Source organism: Chaetura pelagica, unplaced genomic scaffold (assembly GCF_000747805.2).
Source record: "Chaetura pelagica isolate M959 unplaced genomic scaffold, ChaPel_1.0 scaffold212, whole genome shotgun sequence".
Lineage (NCBI taxonomy): Eukaryota > Metazoa > Chordata > Aves > Apodiformes > Apodidae > Chaetura > Chaetura pelagica.
This window is the reverse complement of record NW_009952365.1, coordinates 383,840-408,688: the sequence shown is the minus strand read 5'-3', so window position 1 is coordinate 408,688 and position 24,849 is coordinate 383,840. Positions and strand designations below refer to the sequence as shown.

The 24,849-nt window shown below is 40.9% G+C and overlaps 1 protein-coding gene across 1 annotated transcript in view; it reads right to left on the bottom strand.

Moving 5' to 3' along the window:
• The window catches only part of INADL (InaD-like (Drosophila)), a 143,166-nt gene that overhangs the window by 34,602 nt on the left and 83,715 nt on the right, over positions 1-24,849 (bottom strand). The window contains 4 exon segments of the mRNA XM_010007958.1: positions 3,930-4,022; positions 7,912-7,984; positions 18,411-18,502; positions 24,263-24,459. Coding sequence (XP_010006260.1) covers positions 3,930-4,022; positions 7,912-7,984; positions 18,411-18,502; positions 24,263-24,459 — 455 coding nt within the window.

Sequence of the window (24,849 nt, the reverse complement as noted above, 5' to 3'; positions counted from 1 at the left end):
AAACTGATGATTGTAGGTAAACACAGTGATGTGTCCTACTTCTACAACTGCTTTCAGGCAGCTCCAGTGTCCTCTCCATGTCAGCTCGTAGGCCACTTTGATCACAGTATTAGCTACCTCCCCCCATGCTAAAAAAGCCCCAACCTGACAAATAGCCTAATAATCAAAAAAGCAGAGTACCAACTTCAAAAGACAACAGATACATTCTGCATCTCAAAGTAACTTCTAATTCAGATGACAATTCATACATATTTTAAAAAATACGTAAATAAAATTTTAGGTAACCAAGCTTGAAAATACTGGCCGTTTCCTACAGTTTTATTATGTTAAATCATATCAAGCCCCACAGGCTTTTTTTTTTCCCCCGCATTTTTTTCCTGCATTTGTCTCTGAGCCTGCTGTAATGATACAATTGTAGCTATTATCCAAATGGATAACAAGAAAGAAGATAGAGTGGTGATCTCATTGTATTATCAGAGGTGTCAGGGGAGAAATGGGAAGACTGCTTTGTCATTTTCTAAGAGACTGATTTAATGAGCAATGAAAAATTGTTTCATACTTCCTTTTTTCATTCTGATATGTGACTAAAATCTCAAACTTCATCTTGCACATAAAGCCAGTACCCAGCATCACCTTCAAATCTCTCTAGTCTTTTTTGTATTTAACTCAGACTATGCTAAGGTACCTGAACAAAGGAGGATTCCCAGTTCCCTCAGGCATTTAATTTGTTGTAAACCTGTGACCCAACAGGTTTAATTTAATTCAATTCCCTCAAATGCATCCAAAAACATTTTTATTATGACCTTCTTCACCAATGTTTCAAGGACTTGTTTTCTGTTCATGGTAAAGACAGATTATCATTCCCAGTTCAAATCTTTTAAGGAAAATGAATCCATTCTCACACACCAAACATCAGTTTAATTATCCCACCTACAGGACACTGAAATAAAACTAAGCTCTGCCAGGACACCAAGGATGCGAAATGCTCCAGAGCACACACAGCAACTGCTCAAGCCATTTTCAGCTTTCTAAAGTTAGAAGTTTTGAGAACATCCCAAAGCCCCATATACCAATTCTTTTCCAATTACACCTTATGGAAAAAGCACGAAAATTACAGTCCCCAGAAAACCACCACCTCCTATCAAGCCACCTGAAACCTCAGCTAATAAGCATATAGACTTTGCCTAACACTTCCACTGGCTCCACTGCAGAAATAAAGTTTTCTTCCCTCACCCCCTTATCTCCAATCTACAATGATGTCTATTATATAACTTCGTACTTTCTAAAGTGATGAAGTGACAGCAGAAAGTATTTTGGTAGAGACTGACAAACTTATCAGCAACAAATGAGAAGAGAATTATATTAAATTTTGTTGTTTTTTTTTTTTTTAATTTATTGCAGCTGTCACTTGGTGAGACATCCTGCCTGTGCTTTGAGCTGTACATACTTGTGGAAGATCTCTGCTGATAAGCACATACTTTTTATTTACTCAGTGAACTTGATCTTACTTGTTAACTTTCACCTTCCTAATTTCTCCTTATGTAGAGAAGTTCTCCTTATGACAGAGAAGTTCAGTAACAATTGTGAAGCAGTCTAAGACTGTAGTAGCAACCATCGTGCAATGAAAAACAAGGCACTGTTTTCTTTTGCCTCAACAGTCACTAAGAAGACTGCAAGAGAAATCTAGTTTCCTCAAATAACGACCTGTCTTGTGCTGCCCTGCAGTGTCCAAGTCTTAATAATGCCCATATGAACTCAAACCCACTTCCTCCTGGTCAGAGGGGACTGATCATAACCAGCAGCAGTTACAAAATTAAGATCCACTTAGAAGTTTTTTCTATCTAGTTTTAAAATTCTGATTGAAAGAAAACTCTGAATAGACAAAGAAACTGGCTTTTCCTGCTTTTTCATCCATTTACACCTCTAGATCAAGGGCTGGCCCAACTGAAGGCATTATGGAATGAGCAATTGGATCTCTAGGTTCTTTGCTATGGATCTACAGGCATTTTTCTACATCCATCTCCTAGCCCTTAACTTTTCAGTATCTCTTTATCTAATGGAAAAATCAGAGAGTGACCTCAGAGCAAATGTCCACTGAATGAAGGCAGGGCTATACAGCAGCCAGAAGAGTGACACATTCACTGCCTCCTGGTCTCACCAGTGACCCTGGGCAGGTTGCTCTCCCTCTGTGCTGCAGCAGGGTTAATAACACTGGCCTGCTGGATGAAGTGTTTTTGAATCCCCAAGATAGAAAGTAAACTGTAGCAGCCAGTTGCTGTTACATGAACAACTGAAGTGGAAAGATGAGATAACTTGGTATGAACAGGTGGAAAGAAAAGCCAAGTGCTGTTCTGATGTTCTCCTCACCAAGAGGCTCTCAACAAATCCATGCCTTTGTCTTCTCTCACCTTCCCGCCATTGCCCTGTTCTGGACAACTCTTACCACCAACACTTTTTTTTTAATTTTCAGTTTAAATTACTGTAACCTCTGCTCTTCAGCTCTACCGTTCCCTTCTTTCTTGCTTCAAGCTTGAGCAGAAACTGCCAAAATATTTCCAGGTTCCCTGTTCTTCCAGTGGCATCTTCCCTCCACACTTGCCTTGGACTGCTGCAAATTTTTTACTCCATTAAATTCATGCTCCCCCTAATAGGCTTCAAAAAGCTGCACAGCAAATATCCTACACACCAAGAGTTAATTTTTGTACAGTCTTTTTATCCACTTCAGTCTCAGAGCAGTTTTTCGTACTGCCTTGTAATCCCTCAGGTTTCTTGCCAAGCTGAGCAAGAACAGCAATAAAGACAGGTGAATTACACCTGCAAATACATACAACAAAACTCTGATTCATTTATATTCCTGTGCATCCAAGGAGGATTCTGCACAAGGCTACCAAATACTAACAGACCAACTGTTTTGTAATCCATTAGAAACACAAACCATTCCATTTTACATGGGTGGTTAATTCTGATGCTTGAACACTACTGAACTCTTGGGAGTTCATAGACTGCCTCATTAAATACTTACAAGCTATAGAACATTATGTATATTCAATTCATATTTGCAAAACTGTAGGACAGTCTTTGCAAAAGACACGATGGAGCAGAAGATGACATCTAAGGAAAAAAATCCAGCAAAGTCAGGTTTCCTTAGCTGAGGACAGCTCACACAAACCGCGCATGCACAGCAAGTCTCAGCCCATGCACTCCTTGAAAGAGGAGTGAGCTGTTGGACAAAAAGCCTGTCTCAGCACATTTTATGTACCTCCAGGTTAGTCACTTCTCAGCTTGTCTAGTAGCTTTCCATTTTAAACTTTTAACATAGAGTCCAAAAAAAAAGAGATTAGAGCTGAGCCCTGAAGGACTTTCAGATTTCTGATAATGCACAGTCCTGACATATTAAACAACAAAAAACTCCATCTGTTTCAATGAGAAGTTCAGTATTTATTACAGTGCACACTGACAGCACCACATTAAACCAGAAGTTATTGGCTTGATGTAGAAATTACTGAGAGTAACTCTATAGCTGTGCTATTCAGGAGGCAAGACTAGATTATGATAATAGACATTTTGGCCTTAGAATTTATGAAGCTATGAATATAAATAAGAATATGATTTACTGACCATGTTTTTTTCTGAAGTTTGTCATACATGGATGGCAAGAGTGGAAACTCAATCCCCTCATCGAGAAAGAACTCAAGAGAGGGTCAAACTGCTATATAAAAACTCTTATCTCAGTATTTTAACAAATTATACTGACTGCTTAGTTCAGAAAAATAGTCTATGAATATAAAGCTAAGAGCTTGATTCTGCTCTCACATGTGCTGGATATTATTTGACCAAAGTGTGCTGTAATACTCCAACACAATGGCACTGAAAAAACAAATCGGTTTTTAAGCTCTAATCATCATTAAGTATCACTTTAAATCACTTACAGTTTTTTTGGATTCCTCATCAGTCAAACTTTTCATGACAACTTCCAAACTCAGGTCTTCTTCATTGTTTGTGGGTTCAGTGCCGCCATGGTCCTGGTAGAAAGTAATAATAACAGTTTTTAAACAGAGCTGTGATTCCCCTATAACAGCTAAACAAAAAATAAATTAGACCGTGATAGCTTTCCTTATGTCTTTTTCTAAACAAGTAGTAACATGGAAAAGTAAAGATCCACAATTGTCAGGAGACAAGTAAATAAGTTTTGAAAGACAGACCTTGGTCACCATTTGGTTGGCCTGAAGTATCATGAGGTAGTCCTATACAAGCGCTTGGGGGCACCTTTCAAGGCCAGAATAATCCCTATCAACTGTGAAAGCTGCTGAGCTTGTATCAAGAAGTCTTCTCGAGATTTCTGTTGGGAGGAAGAGTCTCAGGCATGTTCAGCACCTTAAAGAAAGCCCAGTTTCCTTCATACCAGCTGAACAGGTTGGCAGCAGCAGGATTGAGTGCTCCATCCTGAAGAAAACAGTAAAGCTGATGCTCTTCTTTCTGGTTGGAACACATGGCCACCAAGCTCAGAAGGCTTAAAGCCAGCACTGGAGCACAAGCCTCAACTTGAAGTGCAAATGTAGCCTCAGAATTCAGGTTCTCCTGCACATTACAGTGGGAATACTGCAAATGAGGTTCAGTGACAGCTACTGAGGAGCCAGCAAATGAAGGTAATGGCCCAGAAGATGTAAGTATTTTCACCAAGATGTTCTCCATAACTGTCTCCTGCATGAAGTTTTCCCCTTTCTGTAGAGGATTCCGAACAAGAAACGAAGAACAGCACCACACCAAGCAGAAAAGCTTGTTTGATCAAGACTTTCTGGTATTTTCTCTACATACTAACTAGTATATATTTAAGAAGCACATGCTTGCAAGAAAAATCACGTCCTTCTAATACTGAAAATTAAAATTAAAATAGATAGGAAATTGCATCTTCTCAGGGAAAATGTTAAGTTAGCATTTAATGGTTAGAGTATCAATAATTCAGTTACATATAAAATTTATTGTGTTAATTCTCCTTCCCTTTTTTATACCAACCAGATCCTGAATCTAAAATTATTTTTTATCTATTATTTTGATTTATTTTAAAATAGTTGTAACACATTTAAGGATTTGATCCAAATTTGGAGCTCTTCTCTCTTGTAAAGCAAAACAGACACTGTGCAACAAATACAATTTCAAGATCTTCAGCCCTATAAGCAAAATTATTTCTGAATATTCACTAGACATTTCATATTCATATTTTTTTCACTAGACACTGTGCAACAAATACAATTTCAAGATCTTCAGCCCTATAAGCAAAATTATTTCTGAATATTCACTAGACATTTCATATTTAAGTGCACAATGAGAATTATGCAAATGTTTCAACTGCCACTTAAGTGGGTTAAGTACCCCTGCACTCCTGCAAGGCTTACTCTGTTCAGTATTGCAACAAAATATCACATTTCTGATGAATTCAACTTTTTAAAACCAGACATTTTACAGTAATTAATATTTAATATATTTTTCTTCTGGTAGCTTGCCCACAATATTACAGCACAACGTAAGTCTTATCTATCCTGTAACTCCATGCGATGAAGCAAGACCCTGTTTTAAGGCATGTTTGCTATTTACCACTTTAAGATAAAGAAAATTAACACAGTAGTACATGGTAACTATGGCACTCTGATGTTCTGTTGCACTGTGTTAGGTTATTTAATGTGATCTGACAAGTTTTGTGTCCAGTGTGGGTAACACACAATGTTAAATATTTGATATTTGAATATATAATTTCAAGATACAATGCATACTCAGTTTTGTTTTGCTTTCTTTAAAGACAGGAAGAGCTGACAAAGTAATGCAATGTATGTTTCTATACAGCAGCAGTATCTTTTGGTTACATTATTTTATATAATAAAAATATACTAGGGAGAGGGAGGTGATTTTGCCCCTCGTTCTGCTCTGGTGAGGCAGAATCCTGGAGTACTGTGTACTCCTCTGGAGCCCTCAGCACAGGAAAGACATGGAGCTGTTGGAGAGGGTCCAGAGAAGGCCCACGAAGATGATCAAAGGGCTGGAGCACCTCTGCTAGGAAGACAGACTGAGCAAGCTGGGGTTGCTCAGCTCTGGGGAGAACTTAAGAGCACCTTCCAGTACCTGAAGGGGCTACAGGATAGCTAGGGAGGGGCTTTTCACCTTATGTGGCAGTGATAGTACAAGGGTTAGTGGTTTTAAACTGAAAGAGGGGAGATTTAGGTTAGACATCAGGAAGAAATTCTTCACCATGAGGGTAGGAAAGTGCTGGACTGGGTTGCCCAGAGAGGTTGTGGAAGCCCCCTCCCTGGACGTGTTCAAGTCCAGGTTGGATGAGACTTTATGCAGCTTGGTCTGGTGGGAGGTGTCTCTACTCATGGCAGGGGGTTGGAACCTGATGATCTTTAAGGTCCCTTCCAATCTTAAGCTTTCTATGATTCTAAATGTAAAAAACCTGCATTTACTAATAAAACAGACGCAGGATAAATAGTAAGAGCCTGTCATGAACGCCTGAAACTCAATTCACAGGCATCTGCCGCTGAAGGCAAACCCTGCACATGAGGTTGAGATCTTTGGTTTCCATGTGCTGGTAGAGTTCAATCACAGTCATTTGACCACAGCACAGGATGTGCCTAAACAAAGCTTCCTGGTTCACCCTGAAGACACAAATATTAAACAAAGCTGGGAACAAATGCAGGTATTAAAGAGTAAACAAAACCAAAACAACCTTGGGCTCTGTAAATTGTAGTGCTTTGCAATCCACCAGCTGCACCTGGGACATGCTGCTTTTATGGAGAAGAGGACATGCCAAAGCACTATCCAAAAATGGTTCAGATCCAAACAAGAACTAAGCAGCTCTTGCACTGTAGAACACTGTGCCTGTATAGAAGTAGCTACCAGTGGTATTATGATCTGGAAAGCAATAGAAAGCATGCAAAGAGGAGAATCATTCAGCATTACCTACCGTGGGATCACAGTAATGCTCATTGAAATACCAGGAGTTCAGTGCATGTGAATTTATCAATTCAAGGCAAGACCAAATCCCAATTGAATTACAAAACATCTTTTTGCTTTATTAGCTCAAATAGAAATAGAATTAAAAAGCAACAGCAAGGCTAACCATGTACTTTATCTAGATAATTTAGTTACACCAGACTGAGATGTCAGAATGGTAACAATGTGGTGACACTGCAGGGATTCATGGTGCTCAAGAGAGCAATCAGTCTACACTGGGGCTGAGAGAGCAACTATAATGAAGAAAAACACTGGTAAGATGACGGAAGTTTTTGCATTGGAAGATTGTATGCTACAACACCATGTACTAGAGCTTGAATTTTTTTCAGGAATGAGTGCGCTCAAGGCTGGGGCACAGGGAAAAGTGGTGGACCAGGGCTCTCAGTGAGGCTGGATTGTCTCAAGGGACTCTTGTAATGCAAATCATGCACACAGTGACCTCTTTTACCTAGCCAGCTGAAGGTCATCCCTCTTTGTTTTTAAGGATGCTTATGAGAAGGTATTCTGGAGGAAAAAAGAACTTTGGAAGTGGGAGCTTTCCCCTTAAAAATGCTTATTTCTCTTCTGTAGAAGGATATCCATGTTCCAGGCATGGACTACTCTAACCAGCTGAAAAAGGAGCAGGACAGGAGACAGCAAGGTTGTCACTGGGAGACTTTCCTTCAAACTGTACAGCAATAATCTGCTTAATACCTGTCATTAATGTCATGCCAGCCCTCTCAGTAACAATGAGATTAATAGAAGAGATGGGAATATATGCCTATTAGGTCAAGCTCCTATACAATGCATTTTATGATTCAGGGTTTAATTAGACAAGGTACTTTAATTTACGATGAACTACTAACTCTGATTAATCTATCTAATTTAGCAATCCCTAATGAAAAAACAACAACCTACAAACCTCACCTCAATAGAAGAGTGGGAGCTGGAAGGTAACGGGAAAGGAGTAACAGCCATCTGATTGACTGCATCTTCACTTCTGTAAAACAAACAACAACATATTACACACTTAACCATAATGGCCAAACTTGGCTTTGCCCATTAAGAAAATATTAACACACAAAAAAAGAACTGTTTCTTAGCAGAAGTTAGAGCTTACAAAAGCATTTCATCTGCACTTGTATTCTTGGCTTCCAAACCGATAACATCATAGAATCAGGATGGTGAAGGTTGGAAGGGACCGTAAAGATCATCAGGTTCCAATCCCTCTGCATGGGCAGGGACACCTCCCACTAGACCAGGCTTCACAAAGCCTCATCCAACCTGGCCTTAAACACGTCCAGGGAGGGGGCATCCACAACCTCCTTGAGCAACTTGTTCCAGCACCTTACCGCCCTCATGGTGAAAAATTTCTTCCTGATCCCTTCTGGGGAACAACTGAAGTAAGATTTCAGTTATATTGTTAAAGGCAAATCTGAGAAGTATGAAAAGAAGACTCCAAATGTTGCTTCAAAAGCTGTAGATGCACCTCTGTATTTTCAGAGTGAACAACCCTTGCAGAACAGCCAGAATCATGATGCAAACCCCATTTTCCTAAAGACTCAGTGTTTCTCCACAGCCTCCACTCACTGAGATGAGAGAGGAGGAATCTGCAACACCACAACTCTGTAGATACAGAACTTGAGATGAAAGGAAACGACATCTTATGTAATGGGTCTTCTGGCTTTGATTTCTGGTCCTAGCTACCTTCCAGGTTACCATAAAACTAGCAGATTTTTTCATCTTTAATTTCTGGATTAAAATATTAGACTACTGTGTGTTTTAAACCATTTTATAGAAATGCCTGAAAGAAAGCAAAACCAAACACTTTTATCCCTCAAGAGTTAAACACATGAAGCCAGCATGTCCTGATCACTGAAAGACAACACTGCAAATCCATAGTTGTCACCAGAGCAGCATATTGGAAATTTAGTCACAGGCATTTGAAATAATAAATCCTGCAGGGAAAGGCTGGTGAATTCATTTACTTATCTTCAACCAAACAGACACACTTTTCAAAGGAATTGGTCCCGTGCTGCTCCATTCTTGTACTCACTCCCAGCTTCTCCTCTTGGCTCTGCTCAAAGCTTTGCACGAGTCAGAAACCACCCAAAGATCTGAACCAGGGCGATGCAAAAACACAGGTGCACGGCGCCAAGTCAGAAATTTGAGGAATGAACAGAATCATGCCCATGAATTTCATAAGCTTTTCACAATTTCCATGTGCATTTTACCCTGTAAGGCATATTAGGCAACAACTTTTTTGCTCCTGTTATCTTCATGAGACATCAATCTAATTATGTTTATTTTCTAATCTATAAGAATAAATCTGTGAATGTAAGGTGTCTGATAGACCAAACAATTTTTACTTTACTGTAGAGATTTTTCTGGCAATAGTTTACATGAAACACCAACAACATAAAAACTAACACCACTTCTGCACACCTTGCAATCAGGAGCAAACTTGAAAATAAGAATGTACTTTTGTAAGAAAGATAATTCTAAAAATTGCTAAACAGAAGCTTCATGAACTGCATAAAGTGCATAATGAATTATACAAACTAGTTTCTACTTTACATATAAACAAAATGCTTTCTTCCCAATCACTGGCCAAATATTTTTATGCAGTTTTAAATGGATGGCCATTTTTATTCCAAGCAGTAAAAAACCCCACTTAAAATGGAAAACCCCTGGAAAAAAAACCTGCAAACCATAAAAAAACCCAAGGTTGAAAAGTGTCACAACTTGTAATCTCCCCCTGCTAGGACTCGTACATATTTAAATACTTTAATGCTGCTTCAAACGAGAATGCTTCAAAGCAGAATCAAAGTGGGAACGTATTTTAAAGTGACAGATCTAATAATAAATTGTTCTTTCTGCTCTCCACTTCCGTAAGAGTCCTCAACTGAAACATGAATTTATTTACAACAAAAAGGAGCAATCGTTTTCTTTTGATGCCAGAGCAGACAGCTTAGAAGTCTGAACATCATATTCAAATTACAGTGACTGCAAAAGAGCATTCAATGTATCTGCCAATCGTTGCTACATAACCACCTCCGAGAAAGCTGTTCTCAGTTACCACTGTTCAATGCTGCTCGAGGTTAAGATGTCTAAACCCTTCACAGTCAAGACACAGCTTCCTACTCACAGGGTCAAAGCAACGTACCATGCAATTTATACAGCAGGGAGGCTCAGAAGCTCCCCCTCCATTATCTGCACAAATGATAAACATCCACCACTCCTGCTCCAGCTCTCAGCCTGCTTCCTGTAAGATGCTGGGACAGCAGCCCACCTCCTCGCTGAGCTGCTGCACCAGAGAGCTGTTTATGTTTCATCAGTTTCATATAAACCGAACAGGGAAGGAATTCATCACTCCTCCCACAAATACTTTTATTGCTTCTAACCTCTCAGGATGAGTTTCTGAGGGAAAACGGGAATTAGATCCACTCGGAGGTTAGAATGCTAGTGCCAGCCTCCCGAACTACAACTCCAGAATGAAGGAACAAAAAGCTTTCCTCATCCCAAAGGGTCAGAAGTAAGATCAAAGCAGTATGTAAGTGGCAGAGACTGACTCTTTAAACTTTAGAAAAGCTCATACCCTTTCAGATTTATTTGGTTAGATTGCCATACTTTACTCCGTTTTACTTCCTTTCTAGATTAAACAGGACATGAAGACATTCCCTGTCCTTTCTTGCTGAACTTCTGATGTTTTGCTCCATTTAACACAACACCACCTCTGATGAAGGGGGAGATGTGCAGCTTAAGCAAAGACAAGTAGTTATTATTGGCTAATAATTAACTACCGTGAGTGCTTGGCACAAAAGGAGCCTAAAGAGAGCAATAAGCAACTATAAATGCAAAGGGATTACCGATTCCAGGCTGCAGCAAGGCCTGAAGGGGAGCTCAAGTTGTGTGCTGTGGGGCCTCAGCCAGGCTGCCCTGCAAGCCCCGCTGGGCCTTCAGAAAGCTGGGCCTTCAGAAAGCTGTGCCTTCAGAAAGCTGTGCCTGTCAGGAAGCTGTGCCTTCAGAAAGCTGTGCCTGTCAGAAAGCTGGGCCTTCAGAAAGCTGGGCCTTCAGAAAGCTGTGCTGTCCCTTCAGAACGCTGTGCCTGTCAGGAGGCTGTGCCTTCAGAAAGCTGGGCCTTCAGAAAGCTGTGCCTGTCAGGAAGCCGTGCCTTCAGAAAGCTGTGCCTGTCAGGAAGCTGTGCCTTCAGAAAGCTGTGCCTGTCAGGAAGCTGTGCCTTCAGAAAGCTGTGCCTGGCACTTCCAAGGAATGGCACACACAGCTAGAATGGTCCATGGAGCATCCAGAAAGTTATCGTCTAGAGACAATAACCAGAAGCCTCAGCCAAACTGAGCGTCATCCACCTCACACGTGTAATTCCTAAGTTCAGGTTCATCTGCCTTCCTTTGGGGAGCTTTTCGGTTTTCCTTTCTTCTTCCTCCCACTCTCGGTGCTGGTTTGGCGGGTTTTGTTTAGCGGGGGAGGGAGCCCAGGGGGGGCTCCGGTAAGAAGCTGCTAAAAGCTTCCCCAGCTCAGGTGTCCAAGGCCACAGCCATGAGAGAGACAACAGACGCGCCTCTGCCATTAACACATGAAAGACCCGAGCGGAGATGAGGAGCGGAGCGGCACAAGGTCCCCGCAGCCCTCGGCAAACGGCGGCCCCGCTGTGCCCCGGGCACGAACACGGCGGAGCAGCCCCTGGACGAGCCAAGAGGGCGAATGCGGAGCTGCAGCCCCTGGGACTGGGTGTGCAGCCCTGGAAGAGCCTGCGCCAGGGGAGGCCCAGGCTGGAGCAGCTCCTGCACCTCCTGGGGGAAGGACTCGTGTCGGGTTGGTTTGGGAAGGACTCTCTCCCGTGGGAACAACCCCGTGGGGAAATGGGAAGACTGTGAGGAATCCTTCTCGCTGAGGAGGAAGGAGCAGCAGGAAACAACAGACTGTGAAATGATCCTAAAGCCCATCCTTTGTCTCCGTGGGGGGAAGGAGGGAGAGAAATGGGGAACAAAGTAATTTGAGCCCGGCGACAGAGGAGGGGTGGGGTGAAGTATTTAAGCACTGGTTTTGTGTTGTCTATGTCCCTACGCATTTGATCAGTGATAAATAATTATTTTTTTCCCAAGTTGAGTCTGTTTTGCCCATGACCATTATTGGTGAGTGAACCCTCTTTGTCCTTGGGTCTCAACCCACAAGTTTCTAAGTTGGCCTTTGTCCTCCCCATCCCACAGAGTGTGTGTGTGTGGGCGAGTGAGCAGCCACGGGGCTGGTTCTTTATTGTCGTGTTAGACCCAAACCACAACAGTCTCTCAGGTTTGTGGTGGTACAAGCTCAAGCTCACTGACATGTCATGCTAAGAAAACCCTCGCCGAGCACGCTGAATGAGGTGCAGGTGAATGAGGTCCAAAGTAGAGCACCTTGTCTAGGATAGTGTCCAAACTTATTCTTTGCTCAGTGCAAAATCAAAACAAACCAGATCCACGCAGCAGGGCAATTCATCCCAGCACCTAAATGCCTTAATTTAGGACAGGATGAACTGAATTGCTCTTTGGAGGTTCCTGACAACTGTTCACTAAAAATCCAGATGACCTCTAGATGTCTAAATTAAGGGAGATGAACCTCCTGCCAAACTATCTGTGACTACACAGTTCATCAATACTGAAAGATCATTTTATAACAGCTTTGTTAAGGGATTGTGGATGCTTTTGGGGAATACTAAGTCTATCAAGACTCGGGAGAAAAACTCAATAGCTTCTAAGCAGTTGCATGATATCTTGGTTGGAACATATCTGCAGACTGAGTCAATGAACAGCATTTGCCCAGTAACCCTGAGGAGTCTCACTGGTTTTGACACCAAGGCATAAAGTTCTGTAGACTACTGAAAAATTATATTGTTCACATCCTGCTTGTTAACAACAACAATGAAATCAGGTCAGGATCTTTAATTTTCTCCTTTGTTTTCTCCCTAGAAATTCCTTTGGAAAAGTGGAGCTGCAGGGAAGTGGTACACTTGAAAAGGCACCATGGGTTTTCTCTTCAGCTGGGTCAAGGCAAGACCTCTGGATTGTTCATCTTCTTAAAATACCTCTCTTACTAACAGCAAGACCAGTCTTATTCTCCGTTTCCCCCCCATTCACTCCTAACTACATGAGAGCCAAATGCAAACATATTGCAAATGAACAACTAATGTTCATATAAACTGCAGCTTAGGTCATCAAAGGTTTGAAAGGGCCCAAATTATTTAACTTCCTCAACCGTGCACTTGTTCTCACATGAGTATGACAGTAAGGAGGAAACAGCTCTGAAGGAAACAGGAAAAGTTCCAACTTGCACGCACGGTGTCTGGCAAGAGCTTATTTTTAAAGCTTTCCCACACGAAAGAACCTAAACAATCAAAGCAAGTAAAAACAGAGTTTATGATATTAAAATACAACCAATTATGTAAGTTAGAAAAAACTTAAAGCAAAAATAAGCCCTAAAGCATGAGAGTATTTGCGACTCGGGCATATAACTAACATGTTTCTTTCAGAGGCTCTAAAAGAAGAGCAAAAATTCAGTGATGAAGTCACAGCAATGAGTGCTAAACAGCACCGAGAACTGGCTCACTCAGCCGCTGCCCTTGCTTTGCCAGCTCTCAGAGCATAAGAATCTTTCTCCTTTGCATGTTACCAAAAAAACCCAAGAGATTAGTCTTTACAACTGCACCTAGAAATGGAAGGAGGGGTTGGGTGGCAGAGATTTGAGGGCTTCACTGAGAAACTACAATCCAATCTTCAGAAAGCCATAACAGGATGAATGAGCACAGTGTGGGAGGATGACTCTGGACAGCAAACAGATGGTATTTAAATAAGCAAAATCCTGCAGTATGTTACTCCAAGCACTGCTTGTGTTTCATTACAGCACAAGACAATTCTCTTTTAAGGAAGAAAGGTATAACAAAGTGAATCACAGAACCAAACACGATGGGCCGCCAGCTTGAAATCAGTGGCATTTGCTTTGATTCAAGAATTCAAACTTTATTTGATCTGCTTATTATACCAACAGTGAAGCACCAAAACAGATTAAAGGCAGCTAATTGAGCATGGAAAAACACTGAATTTGCTGAATCATAACATTCTTACTGTAAAAGAGCATTCTGATGTAAACTGGATTTCCTGCAACAGATGCAACTTCTAATTATATTGTTTTATTATGCATCTTAAAAGGATGGACTTTTGATGCATGAACAAAACCCATGATGGACACAAAACCCATTTTATTTTAGAAAAAAGAGCAGACTCCTACAAGAAGAGAGTCCCTTTCTCTTATCACTGCCTGGCTCATTCCTGTTGTTGGAGACTCAGACCAAGAATTTCAAAAGGCAGCTAAGATCTTTACATGCCCCATGGCCACTGACTTGCACTAGTGCTTCCATAGCAAAACTCCTTCATAAGCCTTGGAAAGCTGCAGTCAAATTATTATCTATTTCTGTTACTGAGAAATCAAAAAGACAACCTGCATTTGCTACAGTAGCTTGCAAGTTGATGCAGCAGCTTTGAGGTCAGATAAAACATGAGTGGACACTAATTAAAAGACCAAGCCATTTCATCTCAGGAAAATCTTGCCGTGCTTGGGCAATTGGTCTGTTTGTTTGTTCAACTGGGTGAGCAGGTTAAAGGCCCTCAGATTTGTTACTGTAGAAGGCTGCAAAGCACAAGATCTAAAAAAAAAAAAAAGGTGACACTATAACTGCAAATCTTGTAGATGCTATTACAAGCACATGTAATTAATGAGACCACTGGGAAACCGTGGTGTGTTAAGACCTATATTTTGGAATCAGGCCAAAATCAACTGTTTTAAATAATCATCGTCAACTTAATTGAGGCAAAGATGCTTATAAACCAGAGTGAGAAGCCTTCACATATAAGGGGATGTCTATGATTCCCACAGCACTTATTGCACTGTGTCTCATCAGCAAAAATTGCAGGAAAGGGTGGGAATGATATTGTAACACTACCTGGGTATAAAAAAGTGTGATCAGTAAGTTAAGGATTTTAGCAAAATTCAAAAAGGCTGAGGATACCTTCTGTTCTTTATTTTTTCCTAGGAAAAAAACAACTGTGGTTGCAGCAAAGTCCAAGTTATTTAATGATAGTTATTCCAGTTCTCACAAAAGCTTTTCTGTGCCCAGGAATTTCTGAGCTTCTTTAGTAAACTGATTAAAGCATTTGTGGAAACATCCCCCTGCCCTGTACATGAACCAAAAGACCAGAAATAGGAAAACCTTGATGTTGTTTCCTGCTTCAGAGTGAAAAGCAGCAGGCTTGTCACTGAGCATCCTTCATCTGAGGAAAATAAAGCCTCAGGATACCAAGAAGGAGACTTTTTCATAATAGTCCAAGAGTCCCACCAGTTTTGCTTTTATGTCCTAGGTCAGCTCAGGCAGGCATGACGGAACTATTAATGCTGCAGAATGATGTCTTTCTGGAAAACTATAACCTACCCTGGCCTTCCAGTGGTGAAATTAGAACATTAGTATCCTTAGGCACATGAAGACCAAAGCTGTTTCTCTCTCAACTCCTGCAGGACACACTATTTTCCTATGGTGAGCTGTGGCCTCTTCTTTGTTCACCAGGATGTGTTTTGGCCACGTTCTGCTACAGGCCTTCTACCTTTAAATGAAGTTGCATGGGTAACAGTGCTCAGGAGGAGGAAACTAGTAGTTCTGTTGAAACTGGCTCCTCCTCATTTTCAGAGCATAACAAATGTAATGGTATCCTGCTCTTTCTGCATCATTAGAGCCCAGAGGAACATATCTGAAACCAGCCAAGCAGCAAAGCTACCAGGAGGGCTGAATCTGCTACACTCAGCGTTTTCTTCTCAGCTGGAAAAGCTATTGCCCATGCACGGATGAGAGATGGATGGAGATTCCAGATTCTTGTTGCTGCTCTTATTTACTACAGCTGGCACCACTCTGCATTAAGCAGTGGCATTTCAATACCTCCATTTTATACTCTAATTTTGAAACCAATTGATAAAGCAAGCAAAAGCTTTTCCTACCCAACTGCACCACAGAAAGACCTCTGTGGTTTCTGTTTTCCATCCATCACATCCACTAGTTCTGTGGTTTTCTGTATAGGAACTGGAAGCATAAAGACAGAGTGGTCTCATGGAATATTTTTTGCACGAGACAAAAATACTACTCTTCTTTCTTCCCAAAATTCACCTTTCAGACAGACACCCCTGTTACTGTGGAAAGGTGGCCATGTATCAAAAAAAAAGAGGCAACATTAGTTTTCTCTCTGTTCCAGCCAATGCTCTAGTTACTAATTACATCCTTTCAGTGGGAGAATTTCTTTTCATTGCTGCTCAAATGGCTGCTCAGGTCAAGCAAAGAGAGCCATCAGTTGTCAGTGTACTCTAATGCAAGGCCGGGAGCAGTGACAAGATGTGTGCCCTTGGGAAGTGTGAAGATGTACATTTTCAGCCTCAGCAGCATTTAAAAATGGAAACTTTTTTTTTTTTTTAAAGTTCCAGCATCTCCTAGTTATGATCATTAAGACAACTTTTTGCTTTGAAATCCTCTTCTATCCAGACAATCTGAAAAGGGGAATTATGACTAAGAACTTACATGGTCTTTATGTCTTAAACATGATAAAAATTTGCACCAAGGATTTCCAGCCTTTGGGTGACTGGAGCCAACACGCAGCCTTTGCTGTGCAGTGCTCTGCAGCCAGCAGCAGTGCCCACTGCAGCAGGGAAACATGGAAACAGAACCGTTTGGGTTGGAAGGTATCATAAAGATCACCTAGTTCCAACCCTCCTGCCATGGTTAGGGACACCTCCCACTAGACCAGGTTGCTTCAAGCCCCATTCAGCCTGTCCTTGAACACTGCAAGGGATGGGGCATCCACAACCTCCGTGGGCAACCTCTGCCCGTGTCTCACCACCCTCACTCTAAAGAATTTCTTCCTAATGTCTAATCTAGATCTCCCTTCTTCAGTATAAAACCATTACCCCTTGTCCTATGGTTACATGCTCTTACACAGTCCCTCCGCAGCTTTCTTGTCGCTAGGTCTCAATCAGCAGTGCCCAACAGCCTGAGCACAGAGGCTACCAAGGAGAAAAGAAGGCACCTCCTGCATAAACTCACCAGCTGCTGCAATACCAGAAGAACCAAACCACAAACAAGCTGAAGCTCTCTGTGCTGCCTGACAGCACTAAACTTAGCCCCAGGTTTTGGTTTCTTAAATTGTGATTCTGCCTCTGGAGCATCCAACCAGACACATGCAATTAAGTAATGGTGAGTGAGTTGTTGTACATGACGTTTAATTTTCAATAGCTGGGAAAAGTAACACAGGAGCTGCAGGCAAGATCATTAATCTCCTCCAGATTCTTGGTGCTGCCAAGTGTAGCAATTCATTCCTCACTGTGCTAATGCTGCTCTTCCATCATTTCTGTGTATGCTGTACCAGACAGAGCTGTGCCAGCAAATGTACACATTTATATGCATTCACCCACAGATTATTAGGTTGTTCACAGGTAAGCTGTGAGTGACTAATATAAACCACTATCAAGTATGATGTATGGGTTGGTGGGTGCATTATACAATGGCATGGGGAAAAGTGTCCAATGAAAGTCACAGCTGGAATAGATACATTTATGACATTCCAGTATACTAAAGCATATATGAGTTCTCAGATAGAGGCAGCTTCCTCCCAAACCTCCCCCCCAGAGTCATTAGAGTAACACTTCCTAAACTATGGAGTGACTGCATGGAGATGTCTTAAATTCACATACAAAGAGGAAAATGTTTCATGATTGGAGTAAAGGAAAAGATGCCCACATGTAATTCTTATGCAGATGAAAGGGTTTTTTTTTGAGTATTTCCTCCTACAGAAGCCACCCCAGTGCTCCTTGTCTCCACACCTGTACAAATAAGCCCTAGATCATAATTTAAATCCTCTTTTGATGCCTATACAAAGCTATTCTTTACACAGCCACAGATCCCATGCTCCAAGTACTCCATCCACACTTGCTTGCTCCCCACAGCAGCTCCCTCTCCAGCCCCAAGCCTCTGCACCATTTCCAGTCCCTTCTGGCAGTCTGGGTGAAGGAAGCTGCCCACTCCACCTCTGTGCTGGCAAAACCAACCTAAAGCACTTTTCTAAGTTCTGTGGGAAGAAGCTTTATCAGGGTGCTCTCAAGCCCAAGGGTGACAGCTCAAGTCTTCAGCAGACACCCCTAAAAAAGTAATTCAATTACATAAGATCTTATTTGCTTTACATTATTAAGGAGAACTCTTCAACAGCCCTGAGATAAATAGTCAAGGAAAAGATTTCTTTCACTTCAAAGAGAACTGAGGGAATTCAGCATTTTCAAAACAGGCTAAATATGTAAGCAGGTAATGTAACAGTGCAACCAGATATTTTGATAAGAACTGTTCTTACCGTATGAAAACCAGCTTGACCTTTGATGGGGCAGTCTTAATGATTGCAGAAGCATTCTGATGACTTCTTCCATACAATATCTGATTGTTTATCTGTTAAAAAGAAAATGAAGGTTTTCATATAAGTGGGGAATCATGTCTTGTTTTAATGTATTCCACCAAGACTTCCAAAGTTGCTGTGGGATAAAGAGATAAGTCTCAAATAAAAATGTAGACTGCAAAATATAAATTGGATAACTTTTGACAGACAGGAATATCAATGTTGCAATGACAGATATACCTGTCTGTACAGTCTTGTAGAGGCAGAAACACCAGAGCTGAGACACTAAGAGCCTCTTTCAGGCACTTTCTGCTATGCTGCAGGAACACTTCATATGATAAGCACATAGGACGAGAATGGAACCCAGGGATGTCACCTCTTCCCTCAACCAGCTACTGGAGGAGGATGGGGGTAGCCTGCACCTCAGCAGCAACACTTCAACCATTTCTCATCAGCTTTCTTATCATTCCTTTCAGAAGAATAAACCCTCATTTGATTTTGAGAACATCTTCCTTCTCATATTGATTCCGTAACAGACCACCTTAAAACTGATATTAAAATATTACATTTTCAGCATCTTAAGACTCCAAATTATCAAAGAAGAAAATACTGAACTAATAGCAAAACATTCCAAGCTTTACTCTCGACCAATATAAACCAGGAACCAATGCAGAGCTAATTCAGTCTTATTAGAAGCCACAAATAAGAAAATCTTTTTTTCTTTTTCACAGATCCATAAAAAGGATTTTAAGTATTTTTCCCAGCTTTTGGAAAACAAAAAATCTCCCCTCTTCCAGTTTTAATCCATCACCTTTTGTTGTCTCCCTACAAGCTCTTGTCAAAATTCCCTCCCCAGCTTTCCTGGAGCCCCTTCAGGCACTGGAAGGTGCTCTAAGGTCTTCCTGGAACCTTCTCTTCTACCGGCTGAAGAGTCCCAACTCTCTCAGCCTGTCTCCAGAGCAGAGCTGCTCCAGCCCTCCCATCATCTCCATGGCCTCCTCTGTGGACTCACTCCAGGAGCTCCAAGCTCCTTCTTATGTTGGGGACTCCAGAACAGGACACAATACTCCAAAAGGGGTCATACAAGAGCAGTGCAGAAGGTGAGAATCACCATGCAAACTATTTACCTACTGACTTGCTTATTCAAAGAGAGAACCATGAAAGGTCTACAGGAGTCTGAGCTCAGCCCTGAGGAAACATCATTGTGCCAACATTCATTAGGGTTTGATAAGGTCCTATCTGCAACTGCCGTGGCTGTGAGAGGCAACATCCCAGGCCACGCTTTGTTAATCAAAGATAACTTTAAACATCCAGTGGCAAAAATGAATGCTCAGTTGCATTCTGGCTTCAAGCCGGAGTTGAAACCTTCAGTGAGTTTGTTGATTTAATTTATCTAAGTTCAAAAATAACTTATTCACTGGGAATACTGTATGCTTTACAAATCGTTTGGATTTAGTTAAATTACCATCAATTTTCCTAAACAGCAGACTTCTTAGGTTAAAATTTATAGTCTTTACTCTGGGTAAATTAATCCTATTCAGTAGATGTATCAAATTGTTCAAAATGTAATTAGTTGTGAGCTGGGTCTGTATATTATAATTATTTAATTACACCAAAATGAAAGGATAATCAAAGTAATATATCACCACAAGGTTTTGGGCTGTCCCACACAGTTATTACAGTCAGTATTAATTTTTCTTTTTTTTATTTTTTTTTTAAAAAGGTCACTTTATTTGCAAAGTAAATTAATGTTCCCTTACCTTCAGATACCACAGTGATGAACAAAGAACAAAAGCCTACTTCAACAGAATAAAAAAGAGAACATCTAGATTTTCATAAGGAACACACTTCTAAATCTTTCAAATTAAATAAAGTAGCACATCAGATTAACCAAAGAGTACTAAAGGAGTCAAAACCTACAAACCTCTGCTGCACTTTTTTTCATTAGAGATTAGGAAAGAAAAACAAAGCTTCAACTAAGCAAAAGAAATAAACTGTTGTAAATCAACCTCAACTCTTCTTTAAAAATGTCTTTACATAAGTTTTTGGAAAGACAGGAGAGAACACAGAAAGATAAAAACATGCTACAGGTATGAAGTCAGGGCAGCACACTGAAGTTTGATCTTTAATATAACCCTACACTGCTTTATTGAAGATTTTATCACATATCCCAATTGTACTGTTACCTTCACCTACAAAAGTCTTGCTTTGCAGCTGCATCCCCTAAAGTACAAACTCACTGAAATCTGAACTCTTAACTTAAGAGAAAAAAAAACACTAAAGGATTGTTTGCTTGTTGAAGTTTAATTTGCAGAAGAGAAACATTAGATATTTTGATATAAAAAAACCCCAACCAAGTCCTGTTTTTATTATATGTCAGTAATGGAAATCCATAAAATTAGTATAATCTGATTTTTATGAAAATCAAGTTAAATTATACCCCAAAGCTAGTGAAAGAACTGGCTTAGCTTTCTATAATATTTATTTCTTTGTAACAATGCATTAGGTTCCTTCTAATCACAGGAACTCTGGCATTTCAAGATACCCAGACTCTCTGAAACAACAGGAAAACTTTCAAAAAACTTTTTGATCAGTCAATTTATATAGACTGAAGCCCATTAAAACAGACCAATCCCCTAGACAAGAAGGAAACACCAGAAGGAAAAAATAGTTAGAATGCAAATTCTTCCTTCCTCACTAAAATTCTTGCCCAGTACAGGTTGGATGGGGCTTGGAGCAACCTGATCTAGTGAGAGGTGTCCCTGCCCATGCAGGGAACAAGGTGATCTTTAAGGTACCTTCCAACCCAAACCAGTCTGGGATTCTATGATCCTATGAACTGGTAACATGCATACAAAGTACATGAAAAAATATTTCCTTCGGAAAGACCAGAAGGACACAACCCCTCAACGTTCCATTCAGTAAAGGAATATGAAAACAAGAACAGAAGTTATTATTGTGTTTAAATAGGACTTAAAAAAATGTATTACCACTGGAGTGAATAATTTAAGAATACTCTTGAAAAACCCAATCTGTTCTACTGCAAAAACCCTGTTATCTTTCTGTATTCCAGTTACATTCTCGAGCGATAGTGTCACTTGCCTACTCCAAAGAAACTATCTTAAAACAGCATAAAAATAACAATCCCACAACAAATAAACAGAGAAAAAAATGCCAGTCCCCCACATCCTAAAGGAGAAGCGACATCATTAATTTGGCTGGGTAGTTAATTTACTTGGATAAAATACTGATGTGGCTAATGTATTATTGCAGCATAACATATTTATTTAAGACTCTTAAAAAAAAATAGAAACAAAACCACATTTGGTGTGGCTTAAAAAGAATAGTAACAAAAATAATAATAAAGGATGGATGATTTATTGCAACTAAAACCTACCGAAAGGACAGCCCCATGCAGAGTTCATGAGCAGCAGGCTGTTACAGCACAGGTACAGCCCCATGTGAAGGTGCTGGGGACCATGCTGGGCACAATCAGCCCAAGGGGGACCAAGCCCAAACTAATATGACACGAAGCAGTGCAGACACCTGCACCAAAACAGCAAGGGCATGGAGGCAGGAGCACCACAGATGGCTTATCTCTTTTTTGTTAAAAAGAATTAAAAAACAGATCTTCTGTCATGTAAAAGATACATTCTTTTTGCACAGGGACCAAATTCTGACTCAAGTAATTTTCCTCCACATATGAAAGTTGGATGAAAGGACCTTCTGCCCTGAAAAGCTGTTTTTCTGGAGCAAGGGGGTTTTGTGCTTAAAAAGCTGTTTTCTGTTGTTTTCTGGAGCAAGGGGGTTAGACCAGATGACCTCTGGAGGTCCCTTCCAGGCCCAGCCACTCTGTGATATTACTACCTTGGTGACCTGTATCCTTGTCAGGGATGAGGATTCCTAAGAGTTACTGATACTACTTAGTTACAGAATCTAAGGGTTATTGAAAAAAACCCAAAACACCCTGTCAATGAAAATGCCCATTGGTTCCATTTCAATGCTATTCACATAACACTGAAATGCTTTTAAAAGAGCAAAAAAACAGAGCAGTGAATAATTGACCACTGGGGCAAACATGAAAGGGCTGTAGATGAGTCATGCACAACCCATGCCTTTGTAATCCAGGATGTTTTGACACTGGATACACATTTCCAGGCAACTAGACTGAGATCACCACATCCTTTCATATAAGTAATCACCCTGTGGCCCACTGGTGACACACCTTACATTTGATTGCAAAGGTACACAAGACAGGTAGTCACTGAAGTCTCTTTGAGCTTCAGTTTATTTGAAGTTTGGCACTTCTGAGATGGTGAACATCACTTTCCTTCCACTGAAGAAAAAACCCACCTATTTTGTATCCAACTTGACAGGCAGAGGAATTAGGGCACCACCACCACTTTGGAAAATGCTACTTTGGGATTTACGTGGCTCATGCATGTAAATCCTGAGCCTCAAGATACATGTGATGGTGAACCTTTCAAGTACTGATAGCAAGACTTCACATTAGATCAAACAAACACTGCAAGGAATGACTCAGTGAGATGTAAGAAAACTGCAGTGGATCCTTTTTTGTGGAAAAGTATCTTACTTGTAGAACTACCTGGTCTATGGTATGCACAGAGGAAAACAATACCATGAGTCCTTTCAACTGGCAATTAGACAATTCTATATTTTTTTTTTTTACATTTTTTTTTACCATGAGAATTTGGTGCCAGGGACAGAAATAACAAATTTGAGGGAGAAAGTAATTTTCCCACCCTACATCAGTATGGCATAGACCTTCATACCATTTATAACACTTCAAAAGAAAATAATCAACTTCAGATGGTGTTGTTATTATAGCAAAACAAGTCTTGCACTTTGCGTATTGAAAACCCATAATTACAGAACTGTTAGACAATGACAAATGCTTAGACAATTCCGAGTACTCCCAAGGTATCCCCAGGCAGCAAAATTGCTCTTTCTCAAGTCAAGAAACGTGAGAAAATAGGTGGTTCTCTGATGGCACAGAGAGCTGCTGAAAGATCAAAAAATCACCACCCACAGAGAGCAGTAGGTCAGCATATAACTGCTCTTCAGTGAAAGCTTCTCTCTAAAGTAAAGATCCCCAGGGATGGCTGATTTTTTTTTAAACCACTGAAGTAATCATGTCGTGGGGAACCACTGCAGGTACCACAGCAAAATGTCATTTTGCAACAGCCAAAAATCAGATGAAAGCTAGGAAATCTGCATTTTCAACCCAAAGGTGAAGAAAGAAGCTGGAAGAAAAAGGAAAGACAAAATACTGTACTTGCTAATGAGCCCTCTTGCCTTCTGGGTGAACTTGTGCCAGACATGAGTAAAGAAAATAAGTATTTTAAGTTACATGAGATTACAGTACAAAATTTAATTTTCAGGGTGGGGAATATCCCTGTCATCTGTAAAAACACATATGGTGACTTTGAGGGGGTTTTGTTCTTTTAGTGGAAGGTGTGAATTTCCCTCTGGAACCGCACAGGCACTATCAGGATAGATTTACTATCCCCTTCCTGCCTTCAACAGTCCCTCCCTAAGCAGTGTGTGGACATGCTGAGAGCACAGACCTCACAGACAAGACATTAGTTTTCACAGGCCAATGATTTTTGTTTCACTAAGAACACATTTACCTGCCAAAGGCCAAGTTCTCAGTTGGCATAAATCAGGGCAGCTCCTTGCCTCAGCCACCTAATTCCATTTGCAGCCTTTAGTTAAGGTTCAAGTGATAGCTTCACATATGCTTTTCCCTCTCTCCACGTGAACCTTGCTCAGGACTGAAAGGAAACACTCACCTCTAGAAGTTCATCACCAATATGCATCCTTCCATCTCGTCCTGCAGGTCCATCTGGATTGATACCAACTACAAAGATGCTCATACGAGAGCGGTCCTTGTTGCCAGCCAGACTCAGCCCCAGCCCATTTTTGTCCTTCTCCAGCTCAATTATGTGCAACTCTCCTGGTAGTTCGGCATATCTTTGCCTGATCTTTTCTAAAAAGATAAAATGAGTTATAACATAAAATAACTTGCATGCAGAACACACACAGATAAGCTAGAAATTCACAGAATCCTAGAATGGTTTGGGTTGGAAGGGACCTTAATAGATCATCTAGTTCCAACCCCTCCCACCAGCCCAGCTTGCTCCAAGCCCCATCCAACCTGGCCTTCAACACTGCCAGAGATGGGGCAGCCACAGCTTCCCTGGGCAACCTGGGCCCGAGTCTCACCACCCTCATAATGAAGAATTTCTTAATGTCTAATCTGAATCTCCCCTCTTCCAGTTTCAATCCATTATCCTTTGTCTTCTCTACAAGCCCTTGTCCAAAGCCCCTCCACAGCTTTGCTGTAGCCCCTTCAGGTACTGGAAGGTGCTATGAGGTC